Source organism: Pollachius pollachius (assembly GCF_949987615.1).
Source record: "Pollachius pollachius genome assembly, chromosome: 13".
Lineage (NCBI taxonomy): Eukaryota > Metazoa > Chordata > Actinopteri > Gadiformes > Gadidae > Pollachius > Pollachius pollachius.
In genome coordinates this window covers 8,347,379-8,367,367 of record NC_136946.1, presented here as the reverse complement: position 1 = coordinate 8,367,367, position 19,989 = coordinate 8,347,379, and the positions used below count along the sequence as shown (strand labels likewise).

Below are 19,989 nucleotides of genomic sequence, written 5' to 3'. Positions count from 1 at the left end.
CTTGTTCTCCATTCTAGTATTTCACTATAGTGACTTGTGAACTGATTTGTTTGTTCAAAAACATTGAGATGATCCTTCAGCTTCTTGATCAATGTTTTACAGAAATTGATCAGATAAATCATCCAATTTACTGGATACCAACTTAACTTTTTCTTGAACTTGCTCTTCTTTCGATAGACCAGTATTGAACACAGTGTTATTGCCACATGTGCAAAGTTTCACAGAGAAAAACTAGTCATAGCATCACCCACTGTCCGTGGCTGAAAAAGATATTATATTAAGAGTCATAGCAACTCTCGGGCTCAGAGGAGACAGGCTGCGATAGATTTTCTCAGGAACAATGACTGGAAAGAACCTCGGCATAGACTTGAGCGGAATGTCAAGTTTCTGTTGACGCAAAGGGTTAAACATAAGAGAACATAGCAAATATTGATCCGTGACTGGTTTTCGGGATAAAAGGCCTTTATTGTGCTCTGGGTTCTGATGTGTTGCCAGTAAGGTATGAATAGGTCAGTGTGATGACGAGTGAATTCATTGTCCAATCTCATGTTGTAGTCTCAATGAGCACAAAGACCGCAAAGAGGTTTAGCCTAAAATGCTTCAACAATCGGCGAGAAATACGTTTATTCCGAAAAACAATGGATTGGATGTCAAACTTCGGAAAACATTGTGTGTGCTCCCTGGTTGTGCTGCCCTTGTAGGCGGTGGTGTGGTGTTCTGTTGGTATGTTGGTGTTCTGTTGGTGTGGTGGTGTTACGTTGGTGTGGTGGTTTTCGGTCTGTGTGGTGGTGTTAGGTTGATGTGGTAGTATTCTGCTAGTTCTCCTTCCCCTCATCTGTCGTCTTCCCGACATTGTGAAGTTGTACAAATATAATGATGTCTTCTAGAGTTAGAGAAGAGTCAGCTGTTTGTATCTGTCCCTCTGTCAGTGTGTCTTTCCCTCTTTCTTACGATTGAATTGGTGAACAATTATTTCTCTCTTGGTCTGTTATCTACTGCTGTTATTTTAAGGCAAAAGCTACAAACAGCCGCTTCTCAAACGATTTAGCTATTTTTAAAGTTACATTTCAACGTGGTTTATGTTTTACTCGTCGGTTTATTATTCCCTTTAGTCATGTACTTCAGATCGAAGAATAAACATCCCCCCACCCAGGTAGAAAATGTCCAAAACACAAATTGCTTTCTATGTGAAAAGGGGAAATTGCTCAGTAGCAGAGTGTGCTAGGAGCAGGTAAACCTGAGTCAGCAGCAATATGCTATAATCAATGTCGTCTTTAATGACCATGGCGGCGTGCTCTAGCTGTTTACAGCTCTGAGGAGCTGTCGGGTATGTATGGAGAGCTGTTATCACATAAAGGATAATTATTGTGGATGTAGTTAAACTGGGAGTTTAGTTGGGCGCAACATCTGCACACGCTTGATGATGATGACAAAATATGATTTTCATCATGTAGAAATGTTTGCCATTATTTGTGTGTGTTAGTGTTTGTGTGTGTGTGTGTGTGTGTGTGTGTGAGAGAGTTTTCTGTGTGCGCGCATATGTTTCTCTGATGATATGCAGGTTGTGTTTGTGTTGGACTCTGATCCGGAGCGGACTCAAAGGCAGATAGAGATAAAGAAGATGATTATCAGACCTAGGGATTACTGCAAGGCAAGGTTACGGACGAGGAAAGAAAATAAGTGTATTCATATCCGTCGTACGTTCAAATCCTCTCTGGGTGTTCCTGAGTTTCACCAAATGAATAATTGACACCAGAATTGACCCCAGCTTTACAGCATTGCCATACAAAGTTCTTGTCGTCGTCATGAGGCGTCAGCAATCCAAGGCAGGCCCTGCCCAAGGTCACATTAACCTGGGAGAAGTGACCTGGCAACCAGCTGATTACTGGTTGATTACCTGTCCTCCAATGGAAGTGCTGTAATGGAAAGGTCCAGGAATATATATATATGTTCAGATCCTTTCTGGGTGTTCCTGAGATTCACCAAATGAATAGTTAACACCGAAATTGATCGATATATATTTAGCTACTCCAATGTTGAAAGTCTGCTTTGTTCCCAGCCTCTTTCGATATGTTTCTGCTAACTAGGTAGAACCTTTCCAGTAATACAGCACTTCCTTTGGAGGAGAGATAAACAAGCAGTTATCAGCTGGTTGCCAGGTCACTTCTCCCAGGTTAAGGTGACCTTATCCCCGTTAAGGGGATATATATTTATATGCATATATATAAATACATATACACGTACCCATTTTTTAAATGTTTGTAGGTTTTAGTAATTGACTTTGACGCATCTGGCTGGAATTTCAACTCACAACACACTTTATTATTTATTAAAGCGAAATGCAGTTGTTTCCTCCGTTAGTTATTGCCACATAGTTAAAGAAACAAGAAATGAACATCCCTATACAAATGAAGATTTATTAGGTTTTTATCTCATCCAATCAAATCAAAACAGGTAATTTTTGTAAACATTTTAGTGCAATAAATATACAAGCGTGAATTCAGTTCTTAAAAACAAGGCCAAACTCTTCATTTACCAAGCATTGGTTTTAAAAATGGCCACCACTCAGGGGCCCAGCCGGTGACGTAGGGAGGGACCTTTGGATTTCTGAGTTTAAAGTTAAATATACCTATAACATTGAACGGTGATAGCATACCTAGATCATTGATCATTGAAAATAAATGGATTATAATTTGTTCATGAAATTTAGTATGGTGGCTTGTTAGCATTTCAAAAGTAGTGTTGCTTAGTGCAGTTCATCATATGTAATGTTCTCCCTTGATGTTATATGATGAACATCTTTACACTGTTTCCCACTGGCCAGGGCCTTCTAGCAGCAATAATTGTGTATGAAAGGGGCGCTGTAGCAATCTGGCTCAGCTGTTGTCTATGTGCACATACCACCACGCTAAATGCTGTAGCATGATAGGCTAGCGTCTCCACTTTACTTTTATTTTTTAATATTTCACCAAGAACAGTCTATCGTGATAGCTTAGACAATTTAAAAAAACTAAAAAGGACATATGTTGACACAGGCCCTAATATGCTCAGGCTACTCTGATATGATATAGTTGTTTTCCAACTCTCTTTCATTGGGTGCAAAGCCAAGGTTTTGCATTCTGTATGTATGAGGCAAATAGATGTATTTGGTATCTCATCATGCTAAATTATTGATTGAACTCAGAAGGAATAGGCCTTAAATGTCAAGTTTTGAAGGACACACTCTAATGCTTTAATAAAATACCACACAAACCAGTGAAAACAAGCCCTGGGATTGAATTATACATCACGAATATGCAAGTAATCATCAAAGTATTTGAGTCTTCATTCTTTGACCAAGTGCCAAAACCCAAAGAACCTTTTTTTGTGTGGACGCTCTGGAGGCCAGCCGCAGCCTGCGTCTGAAGGCGCTGCTGTCAGAGTACTTTGATAAGAAGCTGGACCGGGCCCGGCTACAGGAGCTCCAGGACGACGAGGAGCTCCACCCACTGAAGGTAGTGTGGCAGCACGACCCCCCAATGAGGGACACGTCAGCCAACATCTGTCCTATAGGGCTACGCTGTATATTTTTTGCTTTTTGCATTTTGTACTTTTGCACATTGAAGTGCAATTTCCTTAGGGAACTTAGGGAAATCTGTCTGTCTGTCTGTCTGTCTGTCTTTATACCTTTGTATTTGTTGATGTATTGATATCTTTACATCTTCTTTCTTTCTAAATTCCCTGCAAAAGGTTACAATTTCATATCTTAATTTAAGAGTATGTTTTATTTGTATTGCTTGCGAGTGTACAATTATTAATATTTTTGCGTGTGTGTTACTTTGGGTGTGCTTGTGTGTGTTTCTCCCCAGCTGTGCGACTGGGAGGATCATATCAGAGCAGACATCAGGAGTTTTCTGGCCCACCGAACTGACGAGAAGTTCTCTTGCAGAGCGGTTGCCAGAATCCTCCATGGCATAGGTGAGAATCCGGACACACACGCAGTTTATTTTGGTGATGGGTAGGGACTGCCCTCTAGGGTGCAGTGTTTTACACGTTTCCACTCTGACACCGTCACTCTATAGATGTCTGGTTCATAGCGTCTTATCACTAATCTTCTAGGGTCAATTGAGTTGGCTAGTCCTATCTCTGCTTTAGTCTGCTATCTTTATTCTACATTATTGTGTAATTCTGCAGTATTATTGTGTAATACTGCAGTATTATTGTATAATACTAGTTCCTCACATTTTTGTCCTAAATTTCCCTTGGGATAAATTAAGTCATATCTTATCTTTTATTTAAGTTTATGAATGAAAGTGTGTTCTTTGTCTCTCAGCCAGCCCTTGTTACCCCGCCCAGGACTATGGCAGGGACCGACGCTATTGGAGGAAATATCTCAAGTTTGACTTCAACCAGCTTATCCGATTGGCCACACAGGAGATCATTCGCTTCAAGTAACAGGCTACAAACCTCTTTTGCATCAAAAATAGATGTTCTTGTTAAGTACATGTACACTTGCACATGTATAAGAGGGTGAACATGATTTGTCTTTTTATTTTGAAATCATGAGTGAAAGATGAATGTATTTCAACATGTAAAAAAAAGAGTTGTTTTGTGCATATGTAAAAGAAAATGCATGTTCTCTGTGTATAAATGGGTAAACTGTTGAATTAAAGTTATATTTTTGTATTTACTGCTTGTTCTCCATTCTAGTATTTCACTATAGTGACTTGTGAACTGATTTGTTTGTTCAAAAAACATTGAGATGATCCTTCAGCTTCTTGATCAATGTTTTACAGATATTGATCAGATAAATCATCCAATTTACTGGATACCAACTTAACTTTTTCTTGAACTTGCTCTTCTTTCAATAGACCAGTATTGAACACAGTGTTATTGCCACATGTGCAAAGTTTCACAGAGAAAAACTAGTCATAGCATCACCCACTGTCCGTGGCTGAAAGATATTATATTAAGAGTCATAGCAACTCTCGGGCTCAGAGGAGACAGGCTGCGATAGATTTTGTCAGGAACAATGACTGGAAAGAACCTCGGCATAGACTTGAGCAGAATGTCAAGTTTCTGTTGACGCAAAGGGTTAAACATAAGAGAACATAGCAAATATTGATCCGTGACTGGTTTTCGGGATAAAAGGCCTTTATTGTGCTCTGGGTTCTGATGTGTTGCTAGTAAGGTATGAATTGGTCAGAGTGTGATGACGAGTGAATTCATTGTCCAATCTCATGTTGTAGTCTCAATGAGCACAAAGACAGCAAGAGGTTTAGCCTAAAATGCTTCAACAATCAGCGAGAAATACGTTTATTCCGAAAAACAATGGATTGGATGTCAAACTTCGGCAAACATTGTGTGTGCTCCCTGGTTGTGCTGCCGTTGTAGGCGGTGGTGTGGTGTTCTGTTGGTGTGGTGGTGTTACGTTGGTGTGGTGGTTTTCGGTCTGTGTGGTGGTGTTAGGTTGATGTGGTGGTGCTCTGCTAATTCTCCTTCCTCTCATCTGTCGTCTTCCCGACATTGTGAAGTTGTACAAATATATAGATCAGTGGCATTCACTATTTTTTTCAGGAGAGCCGCACTGACAGGACGACGTCAACAGGAGAGCCATTTTTACCGCAAAGTATCAAAAGCTATAAATCCAGTCATAAATAAGTATGCCTGCTTAATAATATGTCCTCCCTGAAGCAGTGTTTCCCACAGAATTTTGTGAAACTGTGGAGGGAACCCGGTCCTTAGCGGGCTCCGGGGGCATGCTCCCCCGGAAGAAAATTTGGTACCTTTTAACCTGGAATGCATCAATCTGGTGCACTTTGAGAGGAAAATTAAGACTTGTGTGACTGTGTGCTATTTTCTGGAATAATGTGGAGACACTGGGTCACATAACATGGAAGCTATTGAAGAATAAGTTAATAAGAATAAGTCCATCCAAAGAGCACATTCTCTCTTGTTATGCAGGAAAACCGCCAATCTGGCAACCCCGCTGTCAGCGTAGAGCCGAGCAAGTTTAAAAATATTTTCTAGACAAGGCTATATTTCCACCTTTAATGCCGCTGTTGATTTATTTTTTAAATAATTGTTTGTATTGTTTTTTAAATATCTGTATTCACTGCATGATCATATCACTGTATATTTTTACCGCCATGCGAGCCGCAAATAGAGGCTTGGCGAGCCGCATGTGGCTTGCGAGCCGCGCAATGAGTAATGCTGATATAGATGTCTTCTAGAGTTAGAGAACAGTCAGCTGCTTGTGTCTGTCCCTCTGTCAGTGTGTCTTTCCCTCTTTCTTAAGATCGAATTGGTGAACAATTATTTCTCTCTTGGTCTGTTATCTACTGCTGTTATTTTAAGGCAAAAGCTACAAACAGCCGCTTCTCAAACGATTTAGCTATTTTTAAAGTTACATTTCAACGTGGTTTATGTTTTACTCGTCGGTTTATTATTTCCTTTAGTCATGTACTTCAGATCGAAAAATAAACATCCCCCCACCCAGGTAGAAAATGTCCAAAACACAAATTGCTTTCTATGTGAAAAGGGGAAATTGCTCAGTAGCAGAGTGTGCTAGGAGCAGGTAAACCTGAGTCAGCAGCAATATGCTATAATCAATGTCGTCTTTAATGACCATGGCAGCGTGCTCTAGCTGTTTACAGCTATGAGGAGCTGTTGGGTATGTATGGAGAGCTGTTATCACTTACAGGATAATTATTGTGGACAGCAAAAGCTTTACAGCATTGCAAAGCTTTACAGCATTGCCATACAAAGTTCCTGTTGTCGTCGTGAGGCGTCAGCAATCCAAGGCAGGCCCTTCCCAAGGTCACATTAACCTGGGAGAAGTGACCTGGCAACCAGCTGATTACTGGTTGATTACCTCTCCTCCAATGGAAGTGCTGTAATGGAAAGGTCCAGGAATATATTTATATATGTTCAGATCCTTTCTGGGTGTTCCTGAGATTCACCAAATGAATAGTTAACACCGAAATTGATCTATATATATTTAGCTACTCCAATGTTGAAAATCTGCTTTGTTCCCAGCCTCTTTCGATATGTTTCTGCTAACTAGGTAGAACCTTTCCAGTAATACAGCACTTCCTTTGGAGGAGAGATAAACAAGCAGTTATCAGCTGGTTGCCAGGTCACTCCTCCCAGGTTAAGGTGACCTTATCCCCGTTAAGGGTTTAGTAATTGACTTTGACGCATCTGGCTGGAATTTCAACTCACAACACACTTTATTATTTATTAAAGCAAAATGCAGTTGTTTCCTCCGTTAGTTATTGCCACATAGTTAAAGAAACAAGAAATGAAAATTTTATCTCATCCAATAAAATCAAAACAGGTTTTTGACAAAGTGCCAAAACCCAAAGAATCTTTTTTTTCTGTAACATCTGATCAACAGAAAATTACAGTTAAACTATAGATTGAGCCCTGAGTTTTCATCGAAAATTGGAAAAAAACACTAACCCAAACATCACCCAAAATCACCCATGCCATGTCAGTGTATGCCATGCCATCCAAACGTAAATACAACAGTAGTAGTGTAAGTCATATTGCTTAAGTCTGTATTACAAAGCAGTGATTTCAACGGCGTGTGCAGTAAGTGGTTTACATTGTCTGTGCCGATATGTTCCCAAACAAAGTAAACCCATCACTGCAACCGCACCAAGCACCTTGCTTTCAGCAGCAATATCCAGCGTGACTTGCACTGAATTCAGACACATGTCATTGAGGAGCATTTAGGGGGGTTAAGACATCCTGTGGTTGAGGTCTTTCTGAGCCCAAACAATTCAGGGTTTGACCCCTGATGCCGCTGCCTGACTGCTCGTTAATGACACCTACCTGCATTCGATACAGTTCATTCTGGAAACCCACGTAGGTTGGGGTAAACATATCCACTGTGTGAGGACTGTCTATCTTTCTTCATGTCCGTCCTCGTCATCTGGCGCTGTCTAAATCTCGAACTTCAAAGTTTAAAAACGTGGGACTAGGATTGAGACTGCTTTGTGCAGAAGATGGCGAAAGCTTGACAGCAACATAGCCCCACCCCTAAATAAAAAAAAGTGTCTGCCGGGATTAGGACACAAAAGGACAGAAGGTCTATTGTTTACATTTTGATAGAGGGCAGGGTTTAACATTAGCTTGAACAGGGTGTTCGGTTCACCTTTAAGTACACCGGGCCTTGACTGTGTGTGTGTGTGTGTGTGTGTGTGTGTGTGTGTGTGTGTGTGTGTGTGTTGGCGTTAGATTGAGACTCCGATCTGGTCCTCATAGAGGGTCAGCAGCAGCAGAATGCCCCAGCCCGACAGCAGGCCGACGTTCTGCAGCAGGAACATCAGCCACGGCCTCTTACTTTTGTTGTGGATCATGGTGGGCAGCTGGAGAGAGAGGGGCGAGTGAGGGGCGAGAGAGGGTGACGGGGAGAGAGAGAATAGAGATGGGGAGGAGGGTGAAGGCGAAGGAGGGGGGAGAGAGGGAGTGAGAGGGTGAGGGGGAGAGAGGGCGAGGGGGAGAGAGAATAGAGATGGGGAGGAGGATGAAGGTGATGCAGGGGGGAGAGAGGAAGAGTGAGGGTGAGGGGGACAGCGAGGGCGAGAGGGGGAGAGAGAGAAGAGAGATGGGGAGGAGGGTGAAGGTGATGCAGGGGGGAGAGAGGAAGAGTGAGGGGGAGGGGGACAGAGAGGGCGAGGGGGAGAGAGGGCGAGAGGGGGAGAGAGAGGAGAGAGATGGCGAGGAGGGTGAAGGTGATGCAGGGGGGAGAGGGAGCGAGAGGGAGGGCGAGGGGGAGAGAGAGAATAGAGATGGGGAGGAGGTTGAAGGCAATGGAGGGGGGAGAGGGAGCGAGAGGGTGAGGGGGAGAGAGGGCGAGGGGGAGAAAGAAGAGAGATGGGGAGGAGGATGAAGGTGATGCAGGGGGGAGAGAGGGAGTGTGAGGGTGAGGGGGAGAGAGGGCGAGGGGGAGAGAGAGAATAGAGATGGCGAGGAGGGTGAAGGTGATGCAGGGGGGAGAGAGGAAGAGTGAGGGGGAGGGGGAGAGAGAGGGCGAGGGGGAGAGAGAGAAGAGAGATGGGGAGGAGGGTGAAGGTGATGCAGGGGGGAGAGAGGAAGAGTGAGGGGGAGGGGGAGAGAGAGGGCGAGGGGGAGAGAGAATAGAGATGGGGAGGAGGTAGGAAAGAGAGGAGATAGAGATAGGGGGATAGGGATTGGGTGAGGAGGAGAGAGATTGGGGGAGAGAGAAAGTGTAAGTGTAAAAGACTGAGGAATACTCAGTCTGACAAGCCGTGTGATGGTACTATCACACGGCTTGTACAAACCCTGTTTCGATTGGTTTTAATCTAGTACCAGGTCATAGGAACTAATCGAAAAACGACCCTTTGTGATATTCATGTGTTCATGTTCAGGTTCATGCGACCAATCCTAAATCACAGATGGCCACAGTAGCATCTCCATTCATTCAGATCATTCCGATCCACCGGGCATTCAACCCTTGACACTTGACCGTGCTCACCATGTCAGCCAGGCCCACGTAGAGGAAGAGGCCGGCAGTGAGGGCGGCGATCCACTGCTTGGTGGCCAGGTCTGTGGCCACCGACAGGCCGATGTACAGGCCAACGAAGGAGGTCATAGCACTGCCGATGTTCAGGAGCAGGGCGTTGCGGACCGAAATGCCACAGTGGAGCAGTATGGCAAAGTCGCCTGGAGAGAGAGACACACAGAGAGAGAGGGAAGGTGTTAACTACTATGTTATGTCTGTAACGATTTCCCTTCCTGTCTGTCCCCGAAAAGTCAAAGCCAAATTATACTTTATTATGACTTTGAGTTTCCCAACAAAACTTATACCTCTTCTGTGTTCCCTCTCAGGGTTTCTTCCCTCTTGCGTTTTGCGAGTTCCTCCTTGTCTATCAGAGGCCGTAGGCTAAGGAAAATTGTAGGCTGTGAAGCCCTTTGTGACTGTTGCAGTGCGATGAGGGCTGCACCAACAGATTGGACATGCTATGCTTTCAAACCATGTATTCTTCAGTGGATATAAGTCAGCACAATAACTTCATGCAGCTGTTAGACCATAACACCATCCCCTGTGGGGTTTTCGTTGTGCGTGAGTGTGGGTGGGCGTGTGTTCACGTGCGCGTACCCAGCTCGTGGGGCAGCTCGTGGCAGAGCACGGCCAGGGAGGTGGCTAACCCCGACCTCCAGGACAGGGAGAAGGCAGCGCCCATGGCCAGGCCGTCGGCAAAGTTATGGATCCCATCGCCGATCGTGATCATGTAGGGCAGCAGACGCTGCTCTGGAGGGAGAGAGAGGTAAGGACAGACAAAGAGAAAGAGAGGGGGAAGTAGGGGGAGTTAGAGCCGGGGGGGGGGGAGATAGAGAAAGGGGAGAGGTGGGGAAATGGGGAGGAGAGAGGGGGGTAGGGGTAGAGAGAGGGAGCGATAAGGGAGGTAGGGGGAGAGGGAGAATCAGGAGAGGTGGCAGAGATGCAAAATGTAGTAAATTCAACAATTTAACTAAAAATTCAACTAATCCATTACCAACAAAACAGAGAAATAAAGGATGAGAAGCAGAGAGTGGAAGAGAAACAAAAAAAGAGAACAAAAGAGAGAAATGAAGGAGAGGAGGTTGAAAATAAATACAGCGAGCAAGGAAGAGAGGAAAGAGAGCGAGGGAGGGTCAGAGAGAGAGAGTGTAACGCAGACAGGGACAAACCGTGTCGTCTGCATGCACAAGGGGTTATAACTCAGTGCTTGTCACGCTAAACGGCTTTAGTGGTGGGCCGCGGCTGGCTGCTTGAGGCCAGGGTCCTGGTCGTTATTCGGTGGGTCGTCATGTGACTCTTACCTCTGCTGCGTTGCTTGGGTGGAGGGAAAGTCTTCTCATCGGTCTCACTTGGGACCTGAAAGGTACACCTCCCATAATATTATGTACGTTTCATTTACCAAGGTTTAGCTAAATAATTAAATGATGCATTATATTAAGACGTAACGTCACAAACGGATGGGTTATGTAATTGTTTCGGTCCAAAGCAATATGCAAAGTGTGTGGTGGGATCCGTGTGTGTGTGTGTGTGTGTGGGTGTGTGTGTGTGTGTGTGTGGGTGTGTGTGTGTCTGTTAGCCCCAACACACCAGGTCAGCCTGGGATATGGACCGGTCCTGTTGTTGTTGTTTCTTGTCCTGCTGATACATCTCCAGAACCTTCCCATGGTCACAGTGGTGAGGCTCCGCCTCCTCCTTCAGAGAGAGAGAGAGAGAGAGAGAGAGAGAGAAGCCAGTGTAACATTTGGTAAACGAGTATGACAGGCGGTTCGAAAAGTACTAATTGAAGATGAATAGCATATTCTGGAACATTTAGTATGCATCTGTATATAGTGTGTAAGCTTGTTTGTGTACACTTGTGTACGTGTATGTGTTACGATATGAGGAATAGGGTTAGTTTTATGAGTGCTTATGCGTATGGTTACAATTAGGGCATTTAGCAGACGCTTTTATCCAAAGCAACTTACATCGGTTAATATACACATAATATACACCGACGGCAGAGTCAACCATGCAAGGTTGACAGCCAGCTTGTCAGGAGCAGTTAGGGTTAAGTGTCTTGCTCAGGGACACATCAACAATCAGCTAGGAGGAGCTGGGGATCGAACTAGCGTCCTTTCGGTTACAAGGCAACTGCTCTACCTCCTGAGCTAAGCCGACCCTTAGGTTAGGGTCAGTACTGATATCCCACAGAGGGGGCGGTGTTGAGGTACTCATTAGCTATAAATGGCAACAGCTGAGTTGGCAGGTGAGGGTCTCAGGAAGTGATAACCTGGGTGAAGAGTCTCGGGAGGTGGGCCTCGGAGGTTTAACACAAAGGACGCACGGTTTTGTTCAAGACACGGCTACGAGAGAACTTTTGGTCATAAATGCACGGCTGGGTTTGTAGCGCGGGCTGGTCACCTGGAGACGAGGCGCGGCCACACAGAGAGCTGTTCGCCTACGGTGGCTGTGGACCTGCGGTGAGTACCTCACACCTAACCCCCTGGAGAGCTAAGATCGCACTCACTCATACCCCAAGTTCATCGCACCACGTATGGACAGGCTGACTACCTGGAAGACAACGAGTGTGGTAGGTCTGGCGCGTTACTTTTTGTGTGTGTGTGTGTGTGTGTGTGTGTGTGTGTCTGTGTGTGTGCGTGCGTTTGTCAGCAACTGACTCCCCCGTACCCCGTGATGGTGTGGGTGGTGGTGGTGGTCCTCCTCCTTCTTCTGAGTGACCAGAGAGAAGATGGTCTCCATCAGGTAGAAGTAGTAGATCCCCCCCAGCAGCACCAGGATCTTGTAGACGTAGTCCAGGCTCTCCCCTTCGTGGTCCGCGTGGCTCCCACCCTCATGGCTATGGCTGTGCAATCCCAGGAACTGGCGACGCAAACCCACAGAGAGAAGAGGCTCAGTGTGAGAAGGGAGGTAGAGGGGTGTGTGGATTACCGTCAGGTGTGCTGTGGATCGCCACGCCCCTGTGTGATGTCTTTGTCACTGTTAGGCAGTTGATTTTGACGTGGCTTGTGATGGCTCGTCCGCACCACTCTGTTTGATCAGAGCCGGTTTGTCCCTTTACTCTAATTGAAAAAATGGATAAATATTTAGCCTTTGAAATAAATGTTTCTCCTCTTAGAAAAAGGCAGAATATTTGAAAATGGAGCAGGTATCAATGGCTTGATGCTAAAGCTAGCGCTTAGCCTTGATTCCAAACCTCCTTGTCAACTCAAACTTCCGGTTTAATAAGTCAAAGTCCTCCATGGTGTTATTTGGAGTCCATCTTTGACAGTAAGTCTACAGGCCATCAGCACCGCGGTGCTGCCGTGGTCACGGTGGCGTTACCATTGGCAACAGATGCAGCAGGGCGTCGCCGGTGAGCGAGCCCACGGCCAGGCTGATGCACAGCTGGATGATGAACTGGAAGACGCTGGAGCACGAGGTGCACAGCAGCACCACGATGCCGAACATGGAGGTCAGGGTGATCACCACGTTGGCCAGGGTGGCGTAGATGTAACCTGGAGGAGGGGGGACAGGGGGAGGGGAGAGAGGGAGAGAGGAGGGGGTGAGAGAGAGAGAGAGAGGAGGGGGTGAGAGAGAGAGAGAGAGGAGGGGGTGAGAGAGAGTGAGAGAGAGAGAGAGAGAGAGAGAGAGAGAGAGAGAGAGAGAGAGAGAGAGAGAGAGAGAGAGAGAGAGAGAGAGAGAGAGAGAGAGAGAGAGGTGGAGGGATGGGGAGGGGGTAGGAGAGAGAAGAGGGGGCAGGAGAGAGGGGCACAGAAAGGAGGGGGTAGGAGGGAGGAGGAGAGAGATAGTTGGGGAGATGACGAGAGCGGGGGGAGAGAGAGGAGGTGAAAGGGGGAGAGAGAGAGGAGGGGGTAGGAGAGAGGTGGGGAGAGGGGGAGCGAGAGATGGGGAGAGAGAGGTGGGGAGATGGGGAGAGAGAGGTTGGGAGAGAGAGGTGGGGAGATGGGGAGAGAGAGGTTGGGAGAGGGGGAGAGAGAGGTTGGGAGAGGGGGGAGAGGGGGAGAGAGAGAGGAGGAGGTAGGTGAGAGGGGGAGCGAAATAGGTGGGGAGAGGGGAAGAGACAAAGTTGTTTCACATGTTTTTTCGAGGTGACTGCTTTTGATGAACTTGGATTTGAGAGAGTCAAAGAGAGAGAAATATAGAGAGTGATAGGATGAGATGGAGCTGAGAGTGAGACACTAGTCGGTTGACGTCGTCTGAGAGGCCAAATGGAGACACTAGGGTGGAGTGGACCAGCCAATCGAGGGCAGGCTCATGAATATTCATTAGAGCTAGAAGACCACTCCGTCAGAGATGTTGACAGTTTAGAGCAGTTTTGGAAGACGCCATAGAAAATAGTTTTAAAATGTTTTATTAGTGTTTTAAGTCGTCTCTTTTATTTATTTTCTAGGCATATGCTGTGTGGTGTGATTTCTGAATTTGTGATATTGAAGGTTTTTTTTCGATAGAGAGGGAGGTCGATCTCACTGAACAATAGTTGTGGGTGCCTTACGTTCTGCCTGGGTGAGTCCGTCGTGCGCCAGGGGGGAGACGGCGCCAGAGCTGCAGGCCCGGCTGAGGATCTGCTGGACCAGCGCCGGGCTGAGCCGCGCCATATCCGACCGGTTCATACCGGCCGGGTCTGAGCTGTTGTCCATCATGCCGTGGATCAGCAGCAGCTCCTGGGCTGAGAAGCACCGGGGCTACAGAGAGAAGGGACGGAAGATGGGTTACCGCGTGTGGCTGTACACTACAGACTGTTGTCAGGAAAGCTGTTGAATGAGCCTGTTTTAACCACCAGGTGTGAGTGATTCTTCTGATTCTGATTCAACTTTATGTGTGCGATCCGCCATTAGAAGTTGGAGGCTCCACCCAGATGTATGATGATAGATCAGTCTACCCACTTATCACTTGTGAACTTGGGATGCCCATGGCAGATTAGGAAGAAGCTTGAGATGGCTGATCACACTCACACCTCTTGGTGAAATAAAGGCCCGTTATTAAGACTAAAGTGGTAACATCAGTACAACAAAGGTTGACAGAGTTTAAGGTCGAAAGGCAGAAGCACTACCTGCACATGTATTTGATGGAACTGAAAATGTGTTTAAAAGTTTAACTGTACTCCAAAGGTCAGTTTGGTAAATATGTCCCAAATTCCGTCCAAAAAAAAAATCGGCATTATTCAAATCATAGCTGGCTACCACTGGTATAACGCTACAAAACTAAAATAAACGTTACTAAACTCAATTAAAACAAAAATAACATTAAAAATATACTGATGCATGGAATTCATACAAAATAAAATTAAACTAAATTAAAAATACCAACACAAAAAAGAATTATCAATGCATACATATCATTTATTTATTTGACGTTCTGAAAGAGAAATGTCGACATGTACATGTGCGCTTACCGTTGCCCCATGCAACTTCATTTCCTGTCCTTCTCTGGCTCCGTGAGTACTCCTCTTCCTGCGGCGGCCGTGTTCGTGGTCATGCCCGGCGTGTTCGTCGACGGCGTGGTCGTGATGGTGACCCCCCTCGCCGTGGTCGTGATGGTGGTCATCGCTGGGTCCGATCTGCAGGGTTCTCATCAAAGCCTCCAACCCTATATGGAGCCCCCGTTTTGGATGAATTACGCATTCAATTAAATGACAGAAATTCTATATTATCAATGAAATACAATGCATCAATGTTTCTACTACTTCGGAGCCCGGGAGGTGAATAATTGTATTATTATTATTATTATTATTATAATGCAAGTTATAAAACGCATGTGCGTTTTACAAAAAAGCGCGCTTACTCCCGTGTCACCTCACGGGCTCAGTTATCGACTTATTTAAATAATATTTTAGATTATTATAAGAAATTATATTATATTGGCGTTACTCATAACTACAGTGTGATTCTTTCTGGTTGTAATGTCAAACTAGGAAGTTAGGTTATCTCCCTTCACTTCAATCTTTTTGTATTTTACGTTTTTTATCTGGTTTAGAATTTTAATGTGCAAAGTTACATTGTATTTTTATTAAATTCATCCAGTTGAATATAATAGTTTTCTTTTTTACTTCAATTTTCTCATTCTTCTTAGTTTTCGGAATCAACCGGGACTTAATCATCTGCTTGGTTATGGCACTTCAACATGGCAGGACTTTTACTTTGTAAAACTGGAAATGTCTAAGCACAAGACATACATGGTCATTCCAGTTTTGGGAGGGATTTACCTCTGACAGTGAAGTTATCCGAACCCATCCACCCCATCATGTATTCCAGGAAGTAGCCCTCTTCAGGCAGGGAATGTCTGGTGAAGCAGTGACCAATCAGGGCATGGTACAGAACACGACCAAATAAGGCACCGCGCTCTACTTCCTGTTCAGGGCCTGCTGAGAGGGGGTTAATCTCTGCCATGATGTCGTCGGCTGTTAGACATTTCTGCTCGTTTTAGCGAGGATGCAGCCACATAAGGGAAAAAAGAAAAAGAGTTATTTTTAGACCATTGCCAAGAAATTACACAAGAAAAAAATGAAAATAAACCATTCTTTTCCATTCGGTCCAATGTTTGAACCAAGGAAATTGGACCTAGGAAGTTGGAAGTTGGGACAGTTTCAAATATATAAACCATATATCATCACACAAGTTACAGTATCCCTTAGTTGCAGAACACTGCAGGGGATACGGTGTTGCACTTCTTATCTCCGCAGCCTCCCTGTAAGCATCCTTCCCCTACTCCTTAATAATATAATCCATAATCACTTTGGATCATGTGTCTACTAAATGATGACTCCAGTTCCCAACTCGCAATCTGGAGGTCAAATCTGGCATCAAATCTAAACAATAGAACCTACTCTCAAAACACACCACAGGTGTGTGTGTGTGTGTTTGTGTGTGTGTGTGCGCGTATGCATGTGTGCGTGCGCACGCATGTGTGCGTGCGCGCGCATGTGTGTGTACTTTTGCATGCGTGTGGTCGTCTTGAGCTCACCTCGTTGGTGAGCTCTAGCGGCACATAGTGCTTCTCCAGCTCCTCTATCAGGGCCTCCAATCCGTGCACGTCCACATGCTCATCCTGGGGGCCAACGGCCTCCTCTTCCGCAAGATGGCGGCCCTCCTCCTCCCCCGAATGGTGGCCGTCTTCTCCTCCTTCATGGCTGTGGGACTCATCCTGGTGGGAGTGTGGCTCCCCCTCCGAATGGTGGCCTTCTTGTCCTCCTTCATGGCTGTGGGACTCATCCTGGTGGGAGTGTGGCTCCCCCTCGTGGGGGTGGGCGTGATGGGTCACTCGGTCCAGGAAGAGCTCTGTCTCCTCCGCCCACCTCCCAGCCCTGACCGCGGCGCAGGCCGAAGCAGGGGCACTCAGGTAGAAGATGCATCCAGACGCAAAGTGCGGGAACTGTGACACGTTGACAGCGATGGCCGCTCCAGCGCCCACTCCGGGATCGGAGTGGTTGCCGATGAGCTGGTAGATTCCGCCTGGTAGGTCGCACTGCAGGAGGCCACGGAAGGTTGTTTATACAGCCCCCAATAAACAAACCATCGTTAAAAGAGCATAAAAGACAATAAGGAGTCCTCTACACGCGGTGACACATTTAATGAGATATCATGGAAAGATTGTACTGCGTGAATACCGGATCATAACAATACAGAAACATGACATTAATAATGCATCACTGGTAGACCTGATTATAATAAAATGAATTATAAAACGTATCACACAAAACGTATAGAAAAGTTGAATAACTCAATGTTTGTACGGAAACCTTGATTTCAAAAGAAGCAGATCTCGCAATCAGATCAAGGTTTGCCATCAGCTCTTTCACGAGTGGCAGATAAGAGATCAGTTTTAGGTCATGTTGAGTCAGGCTTTCCTCACCACGGTAGGTCGTCTATTTCCATATTACTGGAAAGAAAGTTCAGTTGGCTGAATACCAAAAGGGTTCAATAACCCATGTTCTGAAATGATACTCACTAGCATGTTAGTAAACCATAATTCAGTCCTTATTCATAAGGATGGTGTGAATTCAGTCATTTCAGCTGTACAACAACTATAATTTCAGGTCTTCAGTGTTTTTTCAGTTGGCAGACATGACATAGGATAGCATTAGCTACCATGCTATCACAGCACAATGACACATCTTTCTTAATGTATCGTCCAGTAAAGCCTTCAGTTCATATTTTACATATTTTATGGGTCCTTAAACCCAAGGAACCTGTTTTAAGTGGTTTGGGTTTCATATATGCTGTTTTAATAAAGCTGCTTTAATTTGTGACAGACATAAGTGACAGACATAGGGACATAAAGAACCTCAGTGAACTGGAATAAGGAAAGAAACGTTTTTCTGAAAAATAAAATAAATCCTGTTTCCTTTAAGGATGACCTACACTTTTTCCAAACTTTTTTTGAAATTTATATCCCTTCAAACTGTTTAGGCCTACTATTAGTCAGTTGTACATCATTATTGAACTGAAATTTGTAATGCTAAACAACTGCTGTCTACATTAAACACTTTGAAACTGGGATTTAATTATAGGCCTACAATTGCATTGATTTGGATGGGATTTAGGGTGTTAATTAGTTTCGTCTGGTTGATGTCCTGACTGACAGAAGGCTATAGCTTTTCCCTGAACCATACGTGCAGCAGATTGCATAAAGCAGAACAGTCCAAGGATTATAATTTCCCTCCAAACAACCGGACATGTTGCTAAACCCTTCTATGGGACTATCTCGCAGCTGTTGGGTAAAATAACGGATTAAACGGTACACATTACGGAAGGAAATTAAGATATTGTTTTGGTTGTTGTAATTAATAGTTTATTAATAATTATCACTAACAATATCCCAAATATAAAAGTAATAATAATACATATTGTTATTATTTATTTCATTGTAGTAGTTAGCCTATAGATAAAATATGAATAGTAGATAGAACATGATAGTTATAGAAGAAAAATATTAATATAAGCCATTTTTATTGTTTTTATTTATAGGCCTATGTTTGAGAACACTTTCAACTCATTATGTACTTGACTATTTTTTTTTCAAGTAAACTAGAACATGTCGTAAGCCAATATTTTTAAAGCAGGAATTGTCTATACAGACTTTAGAAGCTGAACATGGCGGGCCACAGGTGCGTGTGACAGTGACACTATTGGACCTCGACCCTACCCCTCGGTGTACAGTACAGCTAATCTAAATCTGGAGGAGCAGCCCGGGCACAGAAGCACAATAAACACCGTACCTTTTCACACGACACTCCACCGCACTGCACACGTTTCTCCAGGGTATTAAAAAGCGAGCGGACGGACTCCTCCGTCAGATGCTCACCTCCCGGCGACACCTCACCGACCACGTCTGTGTAAGCATCCTCTATACCCGGCTGTGTACAAGGCGCTCCACCGATACAGGCGAATAACACCGCGGCGTGAACAAGCAACGGGTGAGACAACATTGTTTCAAAGTAGAAAAAGAAAAATAACAACAAAATAATAGTGGAATTAATTGGTTACAATTGTGTTGGATTCCCAGACGAAGCTGGGCTTTCACTGACATCCAAACGCGAGCGCCTGCAGTACAAGCTTGGCCATAACGTTATCAGTTTTAAGAGACTTGAGTGCACTTGGCTCTCTATTCTGATTGGCCGAGACGTGGCTCCTGGCGGTCGACTGTACGCGGAAGTCGGTTGGGGAATGTCTCATCTAAAGACTGACATCGTGGCTGGTGGCTGACATCAGTGTAGTCAGCGTTTGCGTTATCTCCCTTTTTTTTTTTTTTTTTTTTAAATGTACTTTTTCGCAGTCCCGTCGATAGTTTGGAATAATTTCGAATCATGTTATAGGAAAAAGTTGAGAGATATAAGGCCACAATGAACATAAGAAGTAGAAAAACAACAAACACTAATATATAGTTCATGATCCAGGCTTGTTGGGCCTAGGGTTCTCTAAATTAGAGTACTAAGAAGCCAACTAACTTATAAACAGTGAAATAAACAAATCAGAACCTACTTTAAACATGGGGGCACAGTAGCAGAGTTAACCGGGACGCAAGGGGGCCAAGAAGAAGGCAGGGGCCATCCCACTAGGGCGTTGGGTTGATCTTCATATCAAAGAACAGCTATTGAGAAAAACGATTGCATATGCATTTAAGTCACAGTTATATTATTTCAAAATATTGCACATTGAAGACAGAAGATTCTGGCTTTTTTGATCAAGGTTAACTGTGGAATATGTCAACATAAACACAAATTATATCACTTTTATTCACTTAATTTTTTTATCGCATTGCTACATTGTCGCGTGAGAATGAGGATATTTTGATAGGTTTGTTTTGTTATATTTGCACGCGAACATAGACCAAACATTCTTTAATGGATCAAAACTGGCTGAAGCTAGACAATGAAAACTGTTGCAACACATGAGAAACAAACGAGCTGTTGATCACGTGACCCTCAGGATGTGAATGGGTAATCAAAGTCAATATCGCATTTCATTCGTGACATCTACACT

General features: G+C 44.6%; 1 protein-coding gene across 1 annotated transcript; it reads right to left on the bottom strand.

Moving 5' to 3' along the window:
- Positions 1-8,219: 8,219 nt before the first annotated feature.
- On the bottom strand, positions 8,220-18,935 carry slc39a4 (solute carrier family 39 member 4; the record flags this gene model as incomplete). The annotated part of the gene is made up of 12 exons (XM_079749361.1): positions 8,220-8,354; positions 9,485-9,672; positions 10,109-10,261; positions 10,813-10,867; positions 11,099-11,203; positions 12,179-12,370; positions 12,833-13,005; positions 14,004-14,193; positions 14,904-15,097; positions 15,714-15,921; positions 16,472-16,972; positions 18,726-18,935. The coding sequence occupies 12 exons, from the start codon at positions 18,933-18,935 to the stop codon at positions 8,220-8,222; spliced, it is 2,304 nt and encodes a 767-aa protein (XP_079605487.1).
- Positions 18,936-19,989: the final 1,054 nt, after the last annotated feature.